At 36.5% G+C, this 25,415-nt stretch overlaps 2 protein-coding genes across 4 annotated transcripts in view; one reads left to right on the top strand and one right to left on the bottom strand.

Moving 5' to 3' along the window:
* Nucleotides 1-2,222: 2,222 nt before the first annotated feature.
* Nucleotides 2,223-11,551, top strand: LOC117993401 (uncharacterized). 3 transcript variants are annotated; one of them, XR_011238151.1, is made up of 2 exons: nucleotides 2,223-7,192; nucleotides 7,244-8,071. XR_011238151.1 is itself a non-coding variant. In XM_034981194.2 (2 exons), exons 1-2 carry the CDS (start codon nucleotides 2,379-2,381, stop codon nucleotides 11,342-11,344), a joined length of 1,092 nt encoding a protein of 363 aa, XP_034837085.2. In that variant the 5' UTR covers nucleotides 2,223-2,378; the 3' UTR covers nucleotides 11,345-11,551. The 3 variants fall into 3 exon arrangements, 2 of the variants coding, with proteins under 2 accessions (XP_034837085.2, XP_069363087.1); XM_034981194.2 differs by lacking the exon at nucleotides 7,244-8,071 and adding an exon at nucleotides 11,232-11,551 and having other exon boundaries at nucleotides 2,223-3,357; XM_069506986.1 differs by having other exon boundaries at nucleotides 2,223-3,291; nucleotides 3,358-8,071.
* Nucleotides 11,552-17,432: 5,881 nt separating this feature from the next.
* The window catches only part of 5PtaseI (inositol polyphosphate-5-phosphatase A), a 38,257-nt gene continuing 30,274 nt past the window's right edge, over nucleotides 17,433-25,415 (bottom strand). The window contains exon 13 of the mRNA XM_034981350.2: nucleotides 17,433-22,764. Within this exon, the coding sequence (XP_034837241.1) occupies nucleotides 22,625-22,764 (140 nt within the window). The 3' untranslated portion in view covers nucleotides 17,433-22,624. The remainder of the gene's footprint in view (nucleotides 22,765-25,415) is intronic.

Below are 25,415 nucleotides of genomic sequence, written 5' to 3' on the forward strand. Positions count from 1 at the left end.
GTGAACGTTTTCACCAGTATATATTTGGGAGATGTGACATCACGGTACAGAGTGATCATAAACCGCTCGAAGCTATTTTTACAAAATCGCTTTCCTCGGTTCCCGCGAGGCTACAGCGCATGTTGTTAAGGATTCAAAGATATGATTTTAAGGTCACTTATACTCCGGGAAAGTATATGTATATAGCGGACACGTTATCTCGTGCGCCGTTATCAGATTATATGTATGAAAAATTTAATGAAAGTTTGGAGGCTCAGACTTGTTTTATGATTAATAATTTACAGTTCAGCAATCAAAAGCTAAGGCTGATAAAAGAACATATAGAAAAAGATGAAGAATGCCAAGAAATACTGAAGTATATAGTAGAAGGATGGCCTAGAAATAAATACGACGTAAAAGTTAATCTTAGAGTTTTTTGGTCTTATCGTGAAAGTTTTCAATATGTGGATGGTTTAATATTAAAGGATTATTTGTTGTATATCCCAAGAGCCTTACGAGGAGATATGTTACAGAGAATTCACGAGGGGCATCTCGGTATGGACCGGTGCAAGCGGCGCGCGCGACAAGTGATGTTCTGGGTAGGCATGTCGCGCGACATCGAGCGCGCGGTGCGCGAGTGCGCGACGTGCGAGCGGTATGCGCCGGCGCCGGGCCGGGAGCCGATGTTGCCGCACTCTATTCCTGATGTACCCTGGCTCAAAGTGGGCTCGGATATATTCGAGTATAGGAAGAAGTATTATCTCATTTTAGTAGATTATTTCTCTAACTTTGTTGAAGTTACAGAATTAAATCTTATAAATAGTAAGTCTATAATAAAGGCTATGAAAGAACAATTCGCAAGACATGGAATACCAAACGAATTAGTGACTGACAATTTTTCTGCGTATGTATCTAGTGAATTTCGGGCCTTCCTTAGTGCATGGGATATCAAACACGTCACATCTTCTCCCTTATATGCACAGAGTAATGGTAAAAGTGAACGGAGTGTCCGTACTGTTAAAAACTTACTAAAGAAATGTTGCGACTCGGGCGAAGATTATTACATAGGGCTGTTAAATTTGAGAACTACGCCACGAGAAAATATCGATTCGCCCGCGCAAATTCTTATGGGTAGGAGACTAAACACGCGGTTGCCTACATATCACAAACTCTTGGATGAAACAGTCGATCGTAAAAGAAATTATAGTGCTATATTGAAGCATCAACAAAAACAAAAACTAAATTATGATAGGTCTGCGAAACCCCTTCCACCGCTTCACACGAATGATAAGGTTGTGATAGTAGACGGCAAGGAACGCAAGCTTGCGAAAGTGGTTCAGCAGACTGCGGAACCTAGGTCTTATTTTGTAGAAGACCAAACCAGGCGTATATATAGGCGCAATAGGCGACATCTGGTAAATAGAAAGGGCGAACAGACGTCCGAGGGAAGGCACAATGATTGCGAGACACGTTCAACTGAAACTAGTGCGAGTACAGGTGAGTCCGGTACGGTTGCAGATACTAATCTCATGGGTACGGGACCAGCCAAAATGACGTCGAAAGACGCTGTTTTGCTGCAGGATTGTGCCTTGCCTCGTCGCACGAGAAGGGCTTGCCGTTTAAACAATAAAAATAATTCAGAATAGTACTGTTGTTGTGTAGATTGGTAGTGTAACTTGTACATAATTTTTATTTTATTTTATCTATTGATGAATTTTAGCAATGATAATTATTTTAAGTGGGTACTACTAGTAATGTTATTTTGTATTGTGCATTGTTATTTTATATCGGATTATTAATGGAATGTGTTATATGGTATGGATTTTGTAATATGAGGAGATGAATAGAAATTTAATGTATTAGAATTGTAATGCATGTCACAAACATCAATTGTTTTTCAGTATAGAAAAAGAAAGATGTAGTGTAATTATATTATAGAACATGAGGGTATTCTCAAAATAAATTCAGTTGTTGGTCAACCAGCCTCGTTTTATTACAGTAGTGTAACAATTAACACTAAGTTTTGCTAGCGTTCTGGTTACACCCTGTAAGTATAGGGTAGTTTTTGTTTGTTAATTATTTAGGTGGGTAATTTGAAATTACGATATAAGTTTATTAATATATCGGCGTTTCGTCTTTATCGATTAACTCTGTGTGATGTCTCCACAGAGTAGGTACCTATATTAAATATACGGAGTCTGTGGCATAATACCTAATGTATTAACAATGTGTGAGAGCGCCTAGCTTCTTTCTTTACACATTATAATATTATTTAAGAGTTAGTTAAGTGCCAAAATAAAAGTGAGTGGGTGGGTGGACTGTATTAAACCAAATCACTGTAGATAGGTAGTTAGTTTTTATTTCAACTTTGATTATCTACTGTACTAAACAAACGAACTATGTCGAACGTCGTGACGTCGCAGCCAAGACAAGAGGCAAAGATTAATTCAAAAGAACTGCCAACATCCGATAAAAATTGTGAGAGGTGTCACGAAGACGACGACCAATGTTGCTTCGTTTACTTCTACTCGTTATACTGTAGTCAATGCCGCTGTTCTGGCTGCTGTAATGAGGAAAAACAAAAAAGACAGATACCTGAAAGGCGTGGCGAGAATTATTTTTATACTAGTGAGCAGAGACCTCAACGGCATAGAGTGAATAATTATGATCGTAGTGATTATGATATTATGTTTGACGATGATACAGACATAACAAGAGGCTTTTTATACGATAAAAATGGTTTAATACATACATACAGCGACCATAGGCAAAGTGACGTTCCCGTATATGGTGAAGCTACTGACACTTTAATGAGTCCTTCTGAAGGCAGAGCTCATTTGGGTGATAATATTGGCAATCGAGATCATTTTGGGAGCGGACATCACCACGTGGTACATTCTGAAGGTGAAGGTCACAGAGTTGCTAGTGTATGTCATTCTGGAAGTGAAGGTCTCTCAGAAGAACAATTTAAACTTGGAGGTCGCTCGCGCGATAATAATGGCGATGGAGGTCGTTCAGGGGGCGAATGTCCCTCACCCAGTGGTGAAGGTTACTCTTGGGGGCATTCTGAAAGTAGGGGTTATTTAGGTGGTCATTCGGTGGGTGGGAATGATCCAGATATGAATTGTTGGAACAGAGATGACTCTGCTTGTAAAAGTGAAGGTAATAATGCAGGAGGTGACACTAATGGTGACTGTGCACGAGGCGATACTGGGGGTGACTATGGAGGAGGTGACACTGGGGGTGACAATGGAGGAGGTGACACTGGGGGTGATTGTGGCGGCGGCGACACTGGGGGTGACTGTGGAGGAGGTGACACTGGGGGTGATTGTGGAGGGGGCGATACTGGAGGTGACTGTGGAGGAGGTGACACTGGAGGTGATTGTGGGGGTGGCGGAGACGATTAAAGCCAGATATTATTTGCTAGCTGACATACCTCGCCTTCGCCAGAGAAGGCTCATCTATTTTATAGACTAATTCATGTAAATGTTTTAGGTAGGTTTACAATACTAATGTGTCTCCAGGATGCAACCTATCTCCGTACCTACCAAGTCGATGATGCCCGCAACTTCCCCCAGGATTTTTTTGGGTGTATGACATGTGATATGTGCATGAAGTCATGCACACTTGATGGTGTATGGCTATTGAGTTGACTGGACGTCGCTTCAAGTCAGCTGCAAACTTGATGGTATTCTTGACCATGTATGACCAGCGTGATACATCTACGAATTGTTTAATCTTTGTACATGGCAAAACGAAATGTCAAAAATCATTTCTAGTGTATGAGATGAGTTTTTCTCTTTGGTTTAAACTGTAACGTCAAAACTCAAACTAAAAACTTTTTTGTTTTTCTCTTTTTTGTTTGTGTCTTTTTAAGTTTGTGTATTTGTTTTGCTAGTGCGGTCAATAGTTTTCTGTGTGTGAAGGTGTTTCATTTTCAAACACGTTCTAAATTTAAATCATGATTCATGCATAGAAACTCTCTTTGAAACGTGTGCCAAACCTAGGTATAATACTTGGTGTATTATAAGTAACCCAAAACCAGTTCCTCAAAAGCGTGTTTTTATCCTCTTTGCTCATAACCATAATTGAATTCCCAGTTCCCACTCGACTTACAATAATACACAGAAACAGCTAATATATGGAAACAGTGTTCCTGTTCTCCACTTGCAGATATTATTATTATTACCCATTTTGAACTTTAAACATAAAGACGTCTATAATATTGTAAATTATTACTCACTTTCGTAAAGTGCGTACATAATTCGAAGACCTATCATAAAAAGTTGAAAAATAAAAGTAAATAATGTCAGCTCCAATCACAACTCAACCTCAACCTGCAAGCAACACAAGTGAAAACCTGAACAGTGATTTATCAGATACCTTTGTAAATGTAAGCAAAGAAAACGAAGTTTTGCAGCCTCTTGAAAATGAGGTAGTACCTGATGGGGAAGAGAGAAAAAAGAAAAGGAAAGGAGATGCATGTTGTGCTTGTTGCGTGAATTGCAATGATAATGATGAGGATTTTTCTATATTAGATCTTTGTGCATGTCTAGCGTGGTTTAGTAACACTTTTTCGGAGTGCATTCAGTGTTGTTATCTAGGGTGCTGTCAGTGTCTTGGAGAGTTTGTTACTGAGTGTGGATCGTGCGACTGTGATTGCAATTGCGACGACTGTGATTGCAATTGCGGTGACTGTGATTGTGGTGATTGTGATTGCGATTGTGACTGTTCAGATTAAAAGAACCTACAGTACATAGCCGAAAGTAATGTACATCAACCTTTAAAAGAAGATAGCAAATTTGTAGAGCGCTGTCTCTGTCGTAGAGACTGACAAAACGTCATATAGGTATGAGTGACAGAAACAATGTTTTACAAATCCGAAATTTCATTCTAAAGGCAGATGTACATTACTTTCGGTCACGTACTGTAAGTTATATTTTAGCCAGCTGCATATTATTATGAGAAATCATCTGCCAGAAATCCGACTACTCCATAAATCTATATACATATTCATGGATAGAGCACTGCTAAAATCTACTTGAAGCAAATACCTACATAAAACTATCCCAGTTCAATTAACAAATTAGAGTGAGAGGTAAGACCAGCCATACATGGACAGCTTGAAGCAGTCGGGATGGACTGCTTCAAGCTGCGACTGCGTGTTGAACTACAGACTTCTACGTACGTACATACACAAACTGCTCAAGCAGTTGCAACAGCTTCGGGCGGTTGGGCGGTCAAGCAGTCTCCAGGCAGACACTGACTGCTCGAGTTGTCGACCGCTCTCGCGCAGTTACCTCCGCCCGCGCTCCTTATTCCACGTTGCGCACGCATCCCGCCCGCATTGAAATTGCTTGGCAACTTCAAGCTGTTGACTCTGACTGCTCGAGCGGTCCGTGTATGTTGATCACTGGCTAACCGCTCGAGCAGTCATTGTATGGCGGGCCTTAGACCCCCAGTGGTGTCTGACCTCTTGCTTGCTTGACAATTAAAGCGAGATAGGGACAAGTAGATTTTAGGAATGCTCTATCTATAGGTGAATACATATAGATTCATGGACTGCTCATACACTACATACTAGACATACTGCAGATAATCTGCAGACGCTGTACACAGAACACAAAATGTTTCTAATTTTCGTAGAGTGCAACAGTAAGATTTCTGATATGTGAGTGGCCTATAATCCATTTCAGAATCTCTATCACTGCTCGGCAACACTTTTTTATTTAGACGCAAGTTAGCTCTAATTTATTTCTCTAATAAATTAGCTCTAATTATAGCAGGTATTCCCCTCTGCTGGAAATCAAACTAAGACCATTATCTAAGACCATAGTAAAAAGCAAATAATGTCATTTCTCGTTCAAAGAGCTTAATTGTAATATGGGACTTTGAATTGAAAGTAGTTTCGATAACTGCAAAGTGTCGCTACTAGATGGCATTAAACAGTCGCTTCAGTACTGAGTTAACAGACATATCACCAATTTCGTCACTGGCAGTAAGCGAGACCGTGGCCGAGTGGTCAAGGCATCGGGCGCGAACCCAGAAGATGCAGGTTCGATTCCTGCCGGTTACGCAACTTTTGATATGTATTTAAAATTATTAAGACCATTATCATTTTGGAGAATCTGAGTAGGCACTTTATATCTTGGGAAAACAATAGGCTTCCACTGAATTTTTGTAATTCTTCTATTGACAATTCTATGGAGAAAGTATAAATATGCAGGCAAAACTAATTTTAGGTATAACTTGATGTAAAACAAATTGTGCCATTGACAATAGTACTTAGGAAAAAATTGCATTTAATATACCTACTTACATGTTTATTACGCTTTATTACCTATGTGTTGAATGTATTAAACACTGAGTTATCTTTTATACAGTAACAGGAACAGCCTATGTAAGCTAGAGGGTCTCATACTAACTAATATCTTACTTAAATTGTAACGAGCCTTTTTAAATCAGTACCCTTGTTATAAATGCGAAAGTGTGTTTGTACTTTGTTTGTTGGTTTGTTCAATCACGTCGTAACGGTGCAAAGGATTGACGTGATTTTTTGCATGGGTATAGAAAAAGACCTGGAGAGTGACATAGACTACTTTTTATCTCGGAAAATCGAGTTCCTACGGGATTTTTGAAAAGCCTAATTCCACGCGGACGAAGTCGCGGGCATCAGCTAGTCTAAAATAATTATGAATGTATTCTCACTATTATTAAATATTAAAAATATTATAGGTAGACCAGAATCTCATGAAAAATATGGAAATGAAATTCCAAAGTTAGCAACACTGTACTCTGTGGTGAATTATTAATATTCACCACAAAGTACTATGTACATAGGATATTCACAGAGTACAGTGTTACTGACTTTGGAATTTCATTTCATGACATTCTGGTGGACCTATATCTAATACTATTTTAAGAGTTTGTATGCTTAGAGTTTGTATTTTATTTCTATAAAGAATTAAAACTTTATACTACTATTAAAATTAAAAATTAATTATACAGTTGTTATTACATATTATAAAATAGTTATAAATATCTACTTAAGTAATATATAGTTAATATAAGTACCTACCTAGTTTTAATTTAAACTCAAGCTGACTGATATACGGTCTGTACCTACTTATAACGCGTCCAAACTAAGAACGGGAAATCTTATCCGACCCCTTATACCTTCGACATATTTCTAGCTAGTAGAAATATGTCGAAGGTATAATAAGGAAGGTTCGACATATTTCTAGCTAGTAGAAATATGTCGAAGGTATAATATTGCTAAAATCCTATGTCTTTATTATTTAGGTTTAGCAGTAGGTATATCCTCGATATTATGATTCAAAATATTTTCAATAGATTTTGTTCAAAATTCATTGAAAAGTCATTTAAAATATATTGTACCAATAATATAGCTGAGATGTCACAACATGGCGGAGATTTCCAACATTTTGCTACAGTACGCGCCAGGAAATATTGTACATCTACCGTTAGAAAGAGAGTGGTTTCGTAGACCGTTGTCTCTGTCGTTGAGACAGACAAACATTGATTTACCAAAAAATCGATACCGACAAAACGTCACATACCTACGTTTGAGTGACAGAGACAACGCTCTACGAAACCGAAACCTCTTTCTAAAGGTTGATGTACAATATTTCTTGCTGGCGATTGTAGTTTGGACGCATAATATAAGTAAATATGGCAACAATGTACTTTGCTACTAATATTTTGCTGAATATTTACATTTTACAGTTTTTTCTTTGATATTTTTTGTCAAAGATTTTTATAGTTAATTGCCACTTTTTACAAGTTTTATCTAAGACTAACAGTTTACAAAGTAGCTGTAAAGTGTTTAATCCATTTTTTTAAATTTTATTTTAATAATAATATTATGTTGATGACATCAAATTTTCATACAAATATACTTTGTCTCCAGAATGTGATACGAAAACAATCAACAATATGTGTTTGAAGACTCATAAAGTGTTAAACATAAGGAAAAGAACGATAATTGAACTACATAATGCAATATATCAATATCTTTAAACAGCATTTTTTTTAAATCCTAGTTTTAAAACTTGTCTTTAGTTTTTTTACTTTTATGTTACCAATATTATTCATCTCTTCAGTTCACTTATCTCTTATTACTGATGTCAGTTAATTAGCCGAGCATGCAGTCATCTGAATGAGCGGCCAGTGACCAGTAAGACCGCAAACCCATTATTATGAATAAGATAGGGTTGAAATTTTTACAGAATATGTATTATATAACTATATATATATATATATATATAAAACTTTCTATACGTGAGAATTCAATTGGAATTATAATAAGACAGATTTGAAGATTAATATAAAGGATATAACAAAAATAAAGTCTGAACCTTCAAATGCAAAAAAATCTGGAAATATTGGTTTTGTTGGTAAGCCCTTTTTAGGGTTGCGTAGTAAACAAAGAACCCTTATAGTTTCGCCATGTCCGTCCGTATGTCCGTCTGTCCGTCCGTCCTCGGTTAATCTCAGAGACTGTTAGTGCTAGAAATCTAATTTGACGTGGGTATAAATATTAATCACGCCGACCAAGTGGCGAAATAAAATTGTGATAAATATTTTTAGGAAGGAACGTGAAACAATTCACAGCGGTAGTAGGTAAATAATATAATCAATTTTAAAGGAAAACTATCATGGCTAAGTTGTGACTACGGAACCCTACACTGCGCGTGGCCCGCCACGCACTTGGCCGGTTTTATTATACTTACCCCTTCAATTATGTAGGGCGTAGGTATCGAGGCGTGCAAGTATAGTCATTAATTAACCAAGGAGTGCAACTTCTTTACGTATACGAGGTACCTACTAATTTATTTTTTGTGACAAAAGACACGATCTATCGGGATCAGTTCTCTGTGATCGGGATACAGCGTAAACTGCTTAAAATAATTTAAACTTGTTTCTACCTACCTACTGTAAACAAAGGTGTATCAACTTTAAACAATGTGTGATGTAGTAAATAAACAACCATATTTTAGCGATTCCGTAAATATTAAAAATGGAGAAGCAACCACGCTGCAGCTTAAAGAGAACCCCCAAGAAAAACAATGTTGCTCTTGTTCTTCTATCAGTGATTTTTGCTCATATTTTCTATGGTGCATTGAAATGGTCAAGTGTTGTGGTGTATGTTGTGTGATGTGTTCCAGTATCTTTCAAAACTGACCATTAGGTACTAAGTAAACCAGTTGACGCGCCCCGGCTTCGCACGAAGGGCCTACCTATTCCACAAACAAAAACCCGGCCAACAGCGAGTCTCTCGCACCGAGGGTTCCGTACTACAGTCGTATTTTAAGGAAAAAGAAACCGTTGTAGGATTACTTCGTTGTCTGTCTGTCTATATATTAAGAAACCTATAGGGTACTTCCTGTTGACCTAGAATCATGAAATTTGGCAGGTAGGTAGGTCTTATAGCACAAGTAGCAAAAAATCCGAAAACCGTGAATTTGTGTGGTAACATCACAAAAAAAAAACCTAAAATGTGTTCATTAACTAACTAATAATTAGTATTTTTAAAGTAAGATAACTATATCAAGTGAGGTAGGTATCATATTAAAGGGCTTTATTTGTACATTCTAAAACAGATTGTTATTTATTTTTTGCAAAATAGTTTTTGATTTATCGTGCAAAATGTCGAAAAAATACCGTTCCCCCTTATCTCAGAATCTAAAAAACCAATCAAAAATCTGAAATAAGCTCAATAGGATATATTTTACAGAAAAAATAAAACGAACGTTCTATCATAGTTTTTTTGATATAACAATAAACTACGTACCTACAGTCGATTTTGCGGTTCGTTAAAAGTGATTCAGATTACCGTTTTACTTTTTCTGTAGTACGGTTCCGTACCGTACCGTAAACGCACCGAGCGCGAGTCCGACTCGCACTTGACCGGTTTTTTATCAAAGCTAGCACAATCTATGTAGGTATAGATATATAAAACTAAGATTATGAAGTATTAACTATTACATTTTAAGGCTGGTTTATTCACTGAATTAAATTATGTACCTACTATAATGTAGTAAAATATTTTCTCAAACGGTTTATTGCATTTTTTGGAAAGCAGCTGTTGACAACACTAGTGTCTAGTACCTACGTGCCTACCTACATATATATTCTGTGCTGAGAAGAGAAGTGAAGTTACCCGTTGGCGGTGCAATGCACCCAAATGCACTGGCAATGCATCGAGTTCATACATGTTATTGGTTTGTGGCATAGAGTAACGAATGGTCTGTGGCCGGTGCCAAGTTTACTTTACTCTATGGTAAGTACCATGAAAATAATCATAAAGAATAATTTAACGCCAAAGTAAAAGTGAGTGGAGTGTATATAATAAATACCCACATCACATAGCTAAAAACTTCAATATATATTTTATAAGAAATATTGTTACATTAAACCTAGGTAACACAGAGTACATTGAATATACTAGGTAAGGTAGGTACCTACTACATCTTGGGCATTGATCATTAGGTATTGAACAATGACTTATACCTATGTATCATTGTTATTGAAACAAAATGATGTCGAACGTGGTGACGTCACAACCAAGGCAAGAGGCAAAGATTAATTCAAAAGAACTGCCATCGCCCAAAATAAATTGTTGCTGGTGCTGCGAAAATGTCGACCAATGTTGCTTCGTTTACTTCTACACTTTATATTGTTATAAATGCCGCTGTTCTGGCTGCTGTGAGGAAAAACAAGAGAGACAGATACCTCAAAGGCGTGGAGTGAATTATTATAGTATTGATAATGATATTATGTTAAACGATGATACATTCATAATAAGAAGCTCCGTATACGATGAAAATGGCTTAATACATACATACACCCACCATAGGCAAAGTGACGTTCCCGAAAATGGTGGAACTACTGACAATATTATGGGTCATTCTGAAGGCGGAAATAACTTGGGTGATAATATTGGCAATCAAGGTCATTTTGGGAGTGAATGCCCCTCGGGTACTGGTGGAGGTTACTTTTGGAGACATTCTGAAAACGGGGCTATTTAGGAGTTAGTGGTGGGGGTGTAGGACACTGTATCAGCGGAGATCATTCGGGGAGTGGAGATGTCAGCAGAGGTCATTCGGGGAATGGAGATCTCAGCGGAGGTCATTCGAAGGGGGGGGGGGGTGACTCAGGTGCGCATTGCTGGGGCAATGATTACAGTGGAGGTAATAATAGAGGCGGTGACACTGGGGGTGACTATGGAGGTGGTGACACTGGGGGTGATTGTGGAGGAGGCGACACTGGGGGTGATTATGGAGGCGGTGACACTGGGGCTGATTATGGAGGCGGTGACACTGGAGGTGGCGGAGTTTATTAGCGATATAATATTTGCTATGCTGACTTGTCTCAGCTTCGCAAGATTAGGTTTAGGTACCTATTATACCTACTAAAATATTCGAATGTTTTATATAATACTAGCGACTCTGCCCGGCTTCGCACGGGTAGCTTATTACAATTTTCGTAATAAATCTATTATTAAAGAAAATAGCCTAGGTATGCCACTCAGGAATAATGTAGCTTTCTAATGGTGAAATTTTTTTTAAATAAAATATTTTTTATTGAAAATAAAAGCTTTTCCTATAATGGTCTACATAATGCATTAAACATGACGTGATGTACCATACTAATTGTAGTGATGGCTGTCGCCTATCAAACTGTTGTTTGGGCTATCTGATCGACGATTTTTTTAATCTTTGTAAATGTCATAATGAAAATTGTCAAAAATGTGGACGACAGCGTAGGACGTTACCTGTATCTCCGGATTACTGATCTGTGCTGCCTGTAGATATATTATATTTTGGAGGAAGACGCTATGATACGAGAAAATATTTTTACGATATTTACTACGCCTAAACTATTTATAGTTAGGTATTATAGTCACACGAGTTTATAGTTACAGCTAAGTATCAATGAATCACTATGTTTTTGGTGTCAAAGGGCAATGCCCTCAAAAGTTAATTATTATACGTAGGTAGGTACACTTCAATGCAGTATGTACCTACCTCGTCTCGCGCTTCCCCGTACCGCACGTCCTAGATGCGGTTTGAAACATCTGAATTTAGCAGCATTGGCAGAATTGCATAGCAGCATGCAACGCTACCAAGGCTGGTAAATTCAGAAGTTTTACTCACTTTTACTTACCTAGTAGTTTTTAGGGTTCCGTAGTAAACACGGAACCCTTATAGTTTCGCCATGTCCGACCGCTTTTTTTATTAACGCCGATTAACACTTTAAAATATGATGTTTTAAAGTGTTAATTTTTATTAGTCAAGTGTTCCTCCCTCTATCAGCCAAATGGTAGTACCTATATATACCTACTATACATATAGGAACGTGAAAAAATTCACAGCAGTAGTACCTATTTATAATCAATTTTTAACCGACTTCAAAAAAAGGAGGAGGTTCTCAATTCGTCGGAATCTTTTTTTTTTTTTTTTTTTTTTTTTTTTATTTTTTATGTATGTTCCCCGATTACTCAAAAACGCCTGGACCGATTTTGAAAATTCTTTTTTTGTTTGAAAGGGTATACTTCAAAGTTGGTCCCATTTCAATTTGGTGAAGATCTGATGAACATCTTCGAAGATAAACACTGGAACTCCTCAACGGATAAGAGTAAATTGCTCGCGATCAGTGTAATAGCTTAGTAAACAGTAGATTTTTAACCAGGCATAGCATAATTCCATGGGGCCACTAAAAATAGTGAAATAAAAAATTTTTACAAAAAAAATAAAAACCGACTTCGTTACATAAACACTAAAAATTGAAAAATAATTTAATTTATTACCGAATATATTATGTATACAAGAGTTAATATAGTTCCATAATAATATTTTTTGGGGTCGGTGCCAATGAGGTGCCATTGTGGAGTCCCATAAAAATATGAAGTCTAGACGATTCGCGCAGCTAAAGCTAATTGGCACCGGCACCAAAAAGTATTATTATGGAACTATATTAACTCTTGTATACATAATATATTCGGTAATAAATTAAATTATTTTTCAATTTTTAGTGTTTATGTAACGAAGTCGGTTTTTATTTTTTTTGTAAAAATTTTTTTAAAGGAAAACTATCATGGCTTAGTAGGGTTCGCAGGTTAAGGACTTCTATCTGTTTTTCGAGGATTGTGACTACAGAACCCTACACTGCGCGTCACCCTACCCGCACCCTACACGGCGTGCGACCCGCCACGCACTTGGCCGGTTTTTTTTGACTTACGCACTGTATAGAACTTCACTGACGCTATACCTAATAAGTTCGCGACAGGTTGAGATGGCAATCGGGGTATGAGGCGAGGGGACGCCCCGCACACCCGCATGGCTCCCGCGCTCGCCCGCACCAGGTTAGCATGGAGGTTGTGCGAGTGTGCGGGGCGTTCCCTCCTCGATTGCCATCTCGACCTATCGCGTACTATACTTGTTTTCGTGCCAGTGACGTCATTTGACGGGTGCGGTGGCGATGGCGGACTGCTCACACTCACTGCATGCGTAATGCATTTAGCAGAATGCAGTTCGCGACCGTTGCGTAGTTAGGTATTGCCGTAGGTTATTTCTGCATTCTTGTTTTGAAGTGGTCGTGTAGGTACCTAGTCAGTTGAATCACAGAATACTGAATTTTGTTTTCAATTTTCTGAGTTATTTAGTTTACTAGTGTGGTGTTTGTGAGTTTCATATCCAAACATAAATTTTATGTTTAGGTTGATAAGTATGAATTATTATGATGATTCATGAATAAAACTCAGTGAAAGGTGTACCAAATAACTACTATAAGTACGTAGGGGAAACAAGTTGGTCAAAAGTGTTTCTATCCTCTTTACTCATTGCCATAATTATTGTAGACTTCCAATAATTCTCAGAAACAGTTTATCTAGAGGGAAACAGTTTTCCTGTTCTCCGGACTCCGCTTGCTGGCTCCGCTTACTTCTTAGGTACCTACTTTGAACTTAAAGAATAATAAAAACGAGCATATTGTTAAATAAAGATTTCGACCATAAAGAATAACACAATCACTAAGTTTTTAACGGCTACCTACCTACCTACGGTTGAAAGTTGAAAAAAAAATGTCAGCTCCAATTACAACCCAACCTCAACTTGCAACCACTGGATATAATATATTAGTTGCTGCAACCATACCAAGTGAGAAGCCCAATAGTGATTCTACAGATTCATTTTTAAATGTAAGCAAAGAACGCGAAGTTTTGCAGCCTCTTGAAAGTGAGGTTGTATCTGATGGGGAAGAGAAAAAAAAGGAAGAAGGTGGATGTTGTGCGTGTTGTTGCAATGATAATTATTATGAAGATAACTTTAATTGGTTAGATTTTTGCGCTAGTCTGACGTGGGGTTGTAGCAGGCTTGCAGAGTGCATTGAAAGTTGTTATTCAGGGTGCTGTCATTGTCTTGAAAACTGTTTTACGTTCTGTAACTGTGATTGCAATTGTGCCGAGTGTAATTGCTGTGGTTGCGAATGCAGCGACTGCGACTTCAATTGTGACTGTACAAATTAAAGGAATGTATAATATTATGGCCAGCTTTATGTTTATATTATCAGAAAATGGTACTGATGCTGGTGCCAACATTTAAGAGTCGGTATTCACATCTTTTTCTTACCAATGTAATAAGAAAAGGACAGACAAACTTATTTTTATTATTTAAAAAACTGTCTCGTGACCAATCCCTTAGAGACCACGCTTGTGACTTTAGGCGCCAATCTTAAGAGCTTCCGAGACGGTCAAGCACGTATAGATTTTTGCTTGAGTCAAGCATTTAGAGCATTTACTTGTTTGACGCGTGATTGACGCGAATTTATATTTTTGCTTGACGCGCGTCGTTCAAACAGTATGAGAAAAGAGCCGTTTGCTTGATCAAGCCGCTTGACGGGCGCATCAAGCAATACAAATCTATGTACCTACCTACGTGATTGACGTCAAGCTGAAGCCGCTTGACCGTCCCGGAAGCTCTTTAGCATAGTGTTTATATTTCTTTATTACTATTGCTAGGTACCTACTAGTTTTTTATTAATATTTACGATTTTTTCTTTGATATATTTATCAAAGATTTTTGTACCTAGGTAGTAACTATATAGAACTACGTAAAAAGTAGGAACTTTGCTACTTTTTGCAAGTTTTATTTTATTAAGAATATACCTATATTTAATTTTACGTAACTAAGTATATTTATTAATACATATTTACCTATAATACTTATTAGTACATAATATAATAATTAATATACTTAGCATAGCAAAATATATACTCAAATATTTTTCAAGTGTTCAAATGTTTATACCTACTTGTAATATAAATATTTACAATAGGTACCTACTCGTTTACCTAACTACTTGAGTTTTATTTAACCGGTAGTTAGCTAGTACCTACTTAAGAGATTTTATGCAGGATGTTTAGGTACCGCTCTATCATAATTTATTAGGTGAACCGTGAGATTAGTAAATAAAATGAAGGATCAATAAAATTCATTCTCATAATTGAAATTTTATTTTCATAGACACATCTAATAATAAAATGACTAGACACCGATACAACATTTTATATAAATACTTAACAATTTATAATTTTTTCACAAATAATATATCTCCGCGCGCCGTTCGCGCTTTACTTCGTACCCCAATTATTATTTGGTGATACGAAGTAAAGCGCGACGCAATACTTTGGCAAATAAATCGATTAATCACTCACTCCTGAGTGTGCTGGTTCAAGATCTATATTTAACTGACGCCATGTATAGGATTTGAACAGACTAGCAACGAGAAAAATAATTTAACCGCGAGGTGAGCCCCCGACCTGGGTAAAGTTCTTGCATTATACGAGTGCGCGTGGCTCATATTGCATGGGACAGGTCGATATGGCACTAGATTAGTTTATAGGTGATGCTGTTGTACTTTATATCACAATTTGTATATTTACGTTAATATGTATAACGCGAACTCGATGGCGGTCTGTGTATTTTAATGTAGGTAGGTACCTACTTAACTGAATATTCTGTGATCCATAAAAAATACCACCCAGTAGATCGATAAATTACCAAATCTCTTTGCAATTCAAGGTTAGAGTTATTTTTCCTGGCGCCAACTATAGTTAATTAAACTATTTAAACACTCACAACACTATTCTGTAGTCATGGAATGGATATTGAAATATTATAAAATATCATCGATTTACTGCAAGAACTTATTGCAAATAATCATCACTACAGTTTACGACAACTATGAACTCAACAAATTCATAGTTGGTGTAACATAAATATTTCAAAAAATCATCAAGTTCAGTTTACAACAACTATGAACTCAACAAATTCATAGTTGTAACATAAATATTGCAAATAATCACCCAGACCACTACAGTTTACAAGTACTATGAACTCAAAAAATTCATAGTTGTTGCATTGTAACATAAATATTGCAAATAATCATCAAGTACGGCTTAAAATAACTATGAATTATGTTCTATATTATATATTACTCTTCTTGGTGATGTATAACTACAACTATGAACTCGACGAATTCATAGTTGTTGTAAACGGTAGAGGTAGGACTTCATGATTTTTACAATTAATGAGTTCTTGTAGTGAACCGACGCTATGTGACGACACGAACATTTAACTTTATTAGAAATATTAAATGAAAGCGAGTACGCCCATTATTTTAATACATAAACGTAATTTGATCTAAGTTTTATCTTTAGGTAACAATATTGGCATTTTTATTTTACCAAAATATAGTAATTTTATTTGTAACATCTGTAATTAACAATAGAATATGTCAGTTTCATTATACGCATGTGCTATATTAAATATCTTCAGGTATTTTAGCGTTTAAACTATCGTGAGTGATTTTCATTATAAATATCCCGGCTGTACTCACGTGGTTAGTCGACGTAAGCCCGAGGCGATCCCAGATGGGTTCGAGACTAGTCGGGCTTACGTCGACTAACCACGTAAGTACCTACAGACGGGATCTCCTTCTATAATCTTTAGGTTCCCCATTCTGCACTATTCACTAACTGTAACCAAGTTGCTTTGTATATTTACTAATTTTTAAACTGTATATTTTATGGGCTAAATGATATTCAGAATGAAACTTCCTACAATATACTTAGTGCAGTAATTTTAATGCATAGGAACTAATAATATACTCAATTATTCATATTAATATCACTGATACATGCACTCACACAACGTTAAAAATAATTTTCGGTTACCTCTTATTTATGAACTATTAAACTACGAATAAAATACCCACTGAATTAGATTAAGGACTCGAGCGCACTTATTACACAGGTACTAAACGGACTACAAGACAAGGATAACGTGCCTGAATGTAATAAAATGTTTGAATTCAGTCACGTTAGTTGCTCTGACGTTATCAAAGCTTTTAAATTAATTAATAATAAGAAAACAAATGATCTGTGGGGCATTTCCGTTAACGTTGTGAAATCATTAATTGATATTGTTGCACCCGAGTTAGCATTAATATTCAATAATTGTGTTGACTGTGGTGAGTTTCCAGACTTAATGAAACATAGTAAAATAATTCCATTATTTAAATCAGGTAGTACTAGTGACCCCACTAACTTCAGACCGATATCTGTACTACCCACTTTTAGTAAAATCTTTGAAAAAATAATTTTAACTCAACTGCTTAATTTTTTCAACATTAATGATTTATTTCACACCAAACAGTTTGGTTTTACACGGGGTCGCTCAACAACCGATGCTGGTGTTGAGTTAATACTAAATATATTTGAAGCCTGGGAGGAATCACGTGATGCGCTTGGCGTTTTATGTGATTTATCCAAGGCTTTCGACTGCGTTGATCATGAAACATTGGTCGCGAAATTGCACCATTATGGAATTAGGGGTGCAGCATTGGAATTGATGAGTTCTTACCTAAATGATAGAATACAAAGGGTAGACGTGAATGGAAAGCGATCTCCCGGATCCGTTGTAAAAATGGGGGTGCCACAAGGTTCCATCTTAGGACCTTTTCTGTTCCTTATTTACATCAATGACCTTCCTTACCTCGCTAAGGACAATTACGGGATAGTCTTGTTTGCTGATGATACATCACTTTTATTTAAAATCAATCGATACTTAACAACTTTTGATGAAGTAAACAATTCTCTCACCAAGTTAGTACAGTGGTTCGAAGCTAATAACCTGCTTCTCAACGGGAAAAAGACAAAGTGTATTAAATTCACTTTACCAAATGTTAAGCAGGTGAAAACCACTGTGCAACTTAATAATGAGGAATTAGATTTAGTGGATACCGCTATTTTTCTTGGAATAACGTTAGATGCAAAACTTCAATGGGGCTCTCATATAAATAACTTATCGAACAGACTTAGTTCTGCCGCATATGCGGTAAAAAAGATTCGCCAGTTGACAGACATAGAAACTGCGAGACTAGTATATTTTAGTTACTTTCACAGCATTATGTCATATGGTATATTATTATGGGGTAATGCTGCTGATATTAATTCTATTTTTGTGCTGCAGAAAAGGGCTGTTCGAGCCATATACAGTATGGGGCCACGAGAGTCGCTGAGAACTAAATTTAGGGAAGTTAAAATTATGACAGTGCATAATCAATATATTTTTGAAAATTTACTGTACGTACATAAAAACATAAATAAATTAAAAAAAAAAAGTGACTGTCATAATATAAATACTAGAAATAAAAATAAACTTGTAATTCCCGCCTCTAGGCTCAGTAAAGTTAGCAATTCATTTGCTCGTAATTCCATACGTTTCTATAATAAGCTTCCAGAAGACATATTGGAGATGTCTCTCAACAAGTTCAAAGTTTTCATAAAACGTAAACTAATTGAAAAATCCTATTACAATGTAAAGGATTATTTAAATGATAAGCAAGCTTGGGAATGAGTTGCTTAACGACTTTGTGATAGTTCTAATAAGTTTCAATAAATTTGTAAAGTGGTGATAATAAAAAGAATACCCGGCTGAGTTTGTTGTGGGCTCTTCTCAGACCTGGGCGCGTTTGGAACCCTCGTAGCTTTAGTTTTAAGTTTGCGTTATAATTATCACCACTATATTATCTTACAAATCTAACACTATACCAGACAATCAATAAGAGTAATTTATTACCTATTTTGAATAAATCATTTGACTTGACATTAAATAGGTACTACATTTGAAAAATAAATACACCCAGAGCTTACATAACTAGGTAATTGTTAAGTATTATTAAACTACTTAATTCAGTTGGAGGTAAATGTATAACTTAGTAAGGTGATTTGCTAACTCAGTGTCTAACACTGAATGATAGCCACCGAGCTCATTTGACATTGATTGGTTCTATATTGCAGCTTCATTGAGTGATATTAAAATAATTTTTCGAAGAACCTACAATGAATCTATACATAGGTATAAAAGGAAAAGGTGACTGACTAACTGTGTTTATCAACGCACAGCTCAAACTACTAGACGGATCCGGCTGAAATTTGGCATGCAGATAGCTATTATGACGTAGACATCCGCTAAGAAAGGATTTTTGAAAATTCAACTCCTAAGGGGGTAAAATAGGGGTTCCAAATTTGAGTAGTCCACGCGTCCACGCGGACGAAGTCGCGGGCATAAGCTAGTAGGAACTATTATAATACCTCCCAATTAATAATGTAGATTTTACCCCTACTATATGACTTATTCTAAAATCTAAACCACAGAACAATTTCAACATTTATGAATATGAATATTAATGATTACCCTACCTACTTGTTATTTATTTATAAAACCAATAATAAATTAGGTAGTAATTCACCTAAAATGAAATTCTCTTAACTTTCTTGTAATAATCTACCCTGTGATGTTATTTTGGCTTCTTTTTACATAAGATATTTTATTTCTTAATAAATTCGTAATGAAGAAAAATTACGTAGAGAAATAAATAGATAAGTACATAATAACGATACATATATTATAAGTCTCGCAAATTGCTAATGCGCGTGGCCGCCATTTTAGTGACGTCAGCACTAGACGACGTCAGCACTAGACTAAAGTTTCGAGCTGATGCTATATTTTTATTTCGGCTGACGTCAAAATGACGTCATTTCGATGTTGATGGGACATGGTTTCAGCGTAATAGCAATTTGCGGGACTTAGGATAACATATTTTTTACATTTATAATAGAGGATAAGTTTAGAAGTTTCATAATAAATTAATATTGATCCGCAAAGAAGATATATAAGTAATAAACAGTAACTTAGCATTTTATATTTTAGTTAATTAATTATAGCTATTTGATTATATTAAATATTTTACTAATAGGTAAGTAGTTAAGAATAACATTAGGGGATAGGGATAGTTTTAATATTCAATATCATCTATTAGTAAATTGACTAGAGTTGAAACAAAGCTCAATGGGAAATGACACAGTGCGCGGCCAAAAGTGATGAACATCGATCTGTAGAAGGAGATGATGGAGGATTTGTAGAGCACTCTCTCGGTTGTTGAGGCCGACAAAACGTCATAAGGGTATGAGTGACAGAGACAACGCTCTACAAACCTGAAATGTCATTCTAAAGGCCGATCTTCATCACTTTCGCCCGCGGGCCCCGTACTGTTCTTAATTCAAGTTTTTTTATTTATAGGTATGTTAAATTATTACTTTACATACATAATTATGTATGTAAAAAAAATTAACAGACTTAAAAAAAAAGGATCATTTATGTATTACGGTCACTATTATCTCAAAGACGAAACGATTTGAACATTTTGAGAAGGGTTGCACGATTTTTAGACCTGTCAATTTAGTTTAGAGATTAGGTACATTCGAATTAATATCAATTTTTTTAGTTTTCGATACCATAAGTAGTCTAAAGTTACTTAGTTAAGTAAAGTAGTCTAAAATTACATTTAATCAATCAAATTACATTAAATTAATTTAATAGATTAAGGATTTAAGGAATGACTAGCGACGAATATTAATTTTAAGAAAATTTTCATATTACCTAATAATAGGTAACTTATTTAAACATTTATTTATTCTTCTAATTGTCAAATAAAATATTATAGTTTTAGATAGAAACGCTCTATCCTGGATAGATGACAGTTTACCTTCTTCCTAATCATAAAAAAGAAATATTGTACATCGACTTTTATAAAGAGATTTTGGCTTCGTAGAGCGTTGTCTCTGTCATTCATACCTATGTGACGTTTTGTCGGTCGCAACGACAGAGACAACGCTCTACAAATCTCTTTCTAAAGGTCGATGCACTATATTTCCTGCCGGGTAGTACTGTAGTAGCCAATTTGATTGCTGATTCGGCTTTACAACATGTTTGAAAGTAGTGCTATTCTTTTCCGCATGGAGCATCGTGAAAGGGATAGCACTATTTTTTGACCTGTCAATTCAGTTTAGAGATTGTGTGCAACCGAATCAGCACTAAGCTACTATGCGATACTCGTATAACAATAATGACGTGTAAATAGTTAGTTCGAAGAAATAATTAGATGTTGGGGTTCCAAGATGCTGATGATGATGAAATGGCGTTCTGGCACCGGAAATTGCGGCGTTAACTGACCCCCCATTAAGTTAACATCAAATGATCCGCATCATGGGGCCGCTGGATCAAGCTGCGCGATTGCGGTTGAATGACAGCTACAATGTCACGATCGCAATCACCTCTGATTGGTTAACGCTCGCGCACTATTGGCTACGATTCATTGTTGCAACAAGAATACCATAAATTCAGCCAATCACAATCATTGCGATTGTAATAATGATTGATGCAGGTTTTACGGAATCGACCAGCAGGCGTATCTACCAAGACCGCTCCCACGGAGCCGCTGGACCCAGACGCAAGACAGCGGCGTATGGAAGTACCTTCTTATTCTTCGGGACTAAGCAGGTTCTTGGATACCCTGTATCACTTCAACCTTCTGCGATCCATTGTGATCGCCCCCACCTTATAGTTCTTTGTCAAAACTTGTGGCCGTTAGATACAGCAAAAGTTTTCTGATTGGAATTAAAATAGCTTCCCCAGGGTGTACGATGTTTTCCTAGATAGATGCTACGTTTATGCATTAGAACAAGTCCAAACATGAAGAAGTCCCTACAAGAGATCTATGTCCAGCTGTGAACGTCTATCGGTTGGCCACGAAGAGTAGTTAAAAATCTTCAACACTCAGTCCCGAGAATAAATAAAAATAATTATCTTTTCTATTACCTTATACAGGGTGTAACCAGAACGCTAGCAAAAACGAAAACAGGTGATAGTACTGATGATTACCGATATGATACCATAAAACAGAATTAACGCGAGAAAATATATAAAAAAATCCTTAATTTTGTAAAAGTTCACGTATATCGTTGCAAATAAAACATCTGACTGACGCTAGAGGTCAACAAACGTTGCGTAAGTAGGCCAGTCTGAGTGAATGCCGCGTCATAGGCGGGGCATTGACCCGAGTTTTGCACGCTATACATTACGAGTTTGAATAATTCCAAATCACTAAAACTACAAAATGAAGCAAATGGTTATTGGTATTGGATTGTGTTTAGTTAGTATAATAAAAACTTTAAGTTTTTGCTAGCGTTCTGGTTACATCCTGTATAGAATACTGCGGTTTATATATCTGTCTCTTTGAATATGTTATTAGGGGTGGACTGGAAGTGGATATAGCGAGTGTTCGGCGACTCCGTTTCCTCGTTCTCTTCAGTGCCTCGCTTTGGCGACGCTTCCGAGTGCAGCTCGTGACGGAAATTCCCTGAAAATTTACAATTTCTATATGACTTTTCATAGAAATAAACAGAATAGAATATACTTTTATTCACATACAACTTTTATAAGTGCTTTTGGATCGTTAAAATATTTTACTAGGTACTGCATTTATATTTTTATGAGTGTGTTTACCTACACTTCAAGGAAATTTCTAAGTAATTTCTAGATACATATCACAAATTTCGTCACTGGCAGCAAGCAAACGTCCGAATCCTGTTGGTTCCGCAATTTTTGTTATGTATTTAAACATTATTTTACTACTGGTTCAGAATGCTGAAAATATATTGTAAGGCCTTAGTGGCCGTTCTAAACGAGGGTCATGCAGACCGTGGCGTGCAGCGTTCGTCTCAATCGCATGTTCAACACTAGCAGTGCCGGCTGAAGCCTCCCACCAGACCGGACCAAAGTCAATTCAGAAATTATAAAATACAAAATTGCCTCTCCCGGGAATCGAATCTGGGGCCTCTCATTTTTATAGACCACTGTCTTTCATCAAGTCTATCAAATCTATGCTAAACAACCGACTTCTATAGGTGCTTGGTGCTTTTTAACGGATTTCTGACTCTTTTCCACCAGAACTAAGATATGGCTAAGCTATGAAACTGAAGCGATCCTATTGGTGGGGTTCACATGTGTGATCCTTCGCTTCGCATCCTACTGATTTATTAGGCAATATTTTCGGTATGCTTAAAGCAACGCCGAATCCCATACCGACTCAGACGTTACATATAGTTTAATGAATTCACATATACTAATATTAAAAACATTTAATCTATCACATCGCCGGTGGAATAAAAGCCTAAAGTAAAGCTCGCAACAAAAGCACACTAAACTAGTTCGATGTTCGAAAACAAACATAAAAACATACTTACAAGCAAAGCTTCATAGATGCAGCTATTTCTATATTCTGAAATCGACTATAACAAAACAAACTACAAGAAATAAGCACAACAAAACTACTACTACAGTTCTTGCAATTCACGAAGACGAGTGAACTTCACTTGTGGTTACGTCGTTTACATAAACATTGCGCAAGTGTGCGTGCATGTCGGACCAATCAGCAAGCGCTCGCAAACGCACACATTTACTGTACCTTACTTATACCGATACGACTTAAACACAAGCATGAGCTACTCGTCTTCGTGAAATGGAAAAATATACTTTTAGCCGGTAGCAAATTTTTAATTGATACTTGATAAAATAAAAATAAATTCTCATTAATATTTTATTTTATATTCATAAATAAAAAAGCTGATAGTATTAAATCGGTATTTATTAAGAAAAGGTCCACTTGAGCATCCTTTAGACTAGAATCATAGACCATTTGGTATAATTTCACTTCACTTTATATGTTAGGCTCTTTTCGCACTGCATCCGATCCGAATCCGAGGAAGTTCAGATCTAAAAAACTCTGATCGAAACCGGATGTCGTTTTTATACTGCATCTGTTTCGACGCTCGGATTCGTATCGTACGCAGTTCGTGTTCATACAAGTAATACTGTGGTTAAATTGTGGCCGCCATTTTAGTGACGTCAGCACTAGACTGAAGTTTCGAGCTGATGGTATATTTTTATATCGGCTGACATCAAAATGACGTCATTTCGATGTTAATGAGACATGGTTCCAGCTCAATAGCAACTTGCGGGACTAATACTGTGCTTAGAATTGGAGATATTCTCAGCTTCCGAAAACAAATTTCAGATCTAGTGCGCAACCCCTCATATAAATAGTACTACGCCTACTTCAGATCAAAAATTCTCGGATTCGACTCGGATGTAGTGCGAAAGGAGCCTAAGGACCTGTTTCAGATAAATTTTATCTAACGAATTTTGACTTACGACTGTTTTTGTACTGGGTATCTGTGAAAATATCAAAGGGCTTTAAAGATTTTTGTCTAGTCTGTAACTAGTAGTCAGGCATTTTTATCTTTTCCAAAATAGCGACTAAACACATTAAGCCTATATTAATCAATCGCTGGCATCAATACGAACAAGTTTGTATGAAGCTTATTTCACATTACGGGATATAAATTATATAATAGTCCGGTCAATATTGGTGTTAAAATTCGTAATTTCTAGAGCTAAAAATTGGTACGAATGTCGGGAATACCAATATTGCCCGGACTACAATATAATTTATATCCTGTAGTGTGAAATAAGCTTCAGACAAAATTTTCCAAAGTATATAAGCTATCAAACCGAGATATAAGCTATCAAAGTTATACTGGTGGCGTCATCACTACAACACCTAGCCATTGGTACAACTTTAATCTATACTAATATTATAAAGAGGTAGGTAATGTCGTTAAGTTTGTTTGTAGGGGGTAATCTCTAGAACTACTGAACCGATTTTGAAAATTCTTTCACCAATAGAAAGCTACATTACTCCTGAGTGACATAGGCTATATTATATACACGCGGGCGAAGCCGCGGGGATCAGCTAGTAGCTTATATACCTCGGAAATCGGTGGAAGATTTTGTCTCATACAATAGGTACTTGTTCGTATCGATGCCAGCTATTGAATAAAACAGGTTTTATCCGAGGACGCTATTTTGGAATAAAAAGAAAATGGCGGACTACTAAACTAGCGGCACGCTATGATGGCCGGTTTGACGTTTGTCCGCTCATGAAGTTCC

The sequence above is a fragment of the Maniola hyperantus genome, chromosome 24, assembly GCF_902806685.2.
Source record: "Maniola hyperantus chromosome 24, iAphHyp1.2, whole genome shotgun sequence".
Classification (NCBI taxonomy): Eukaryota; Metazoa; Arthropoda; class Insecta; order Lepidoptera; family Nymphalidae; genus Maniola; species Maniola hyperantus.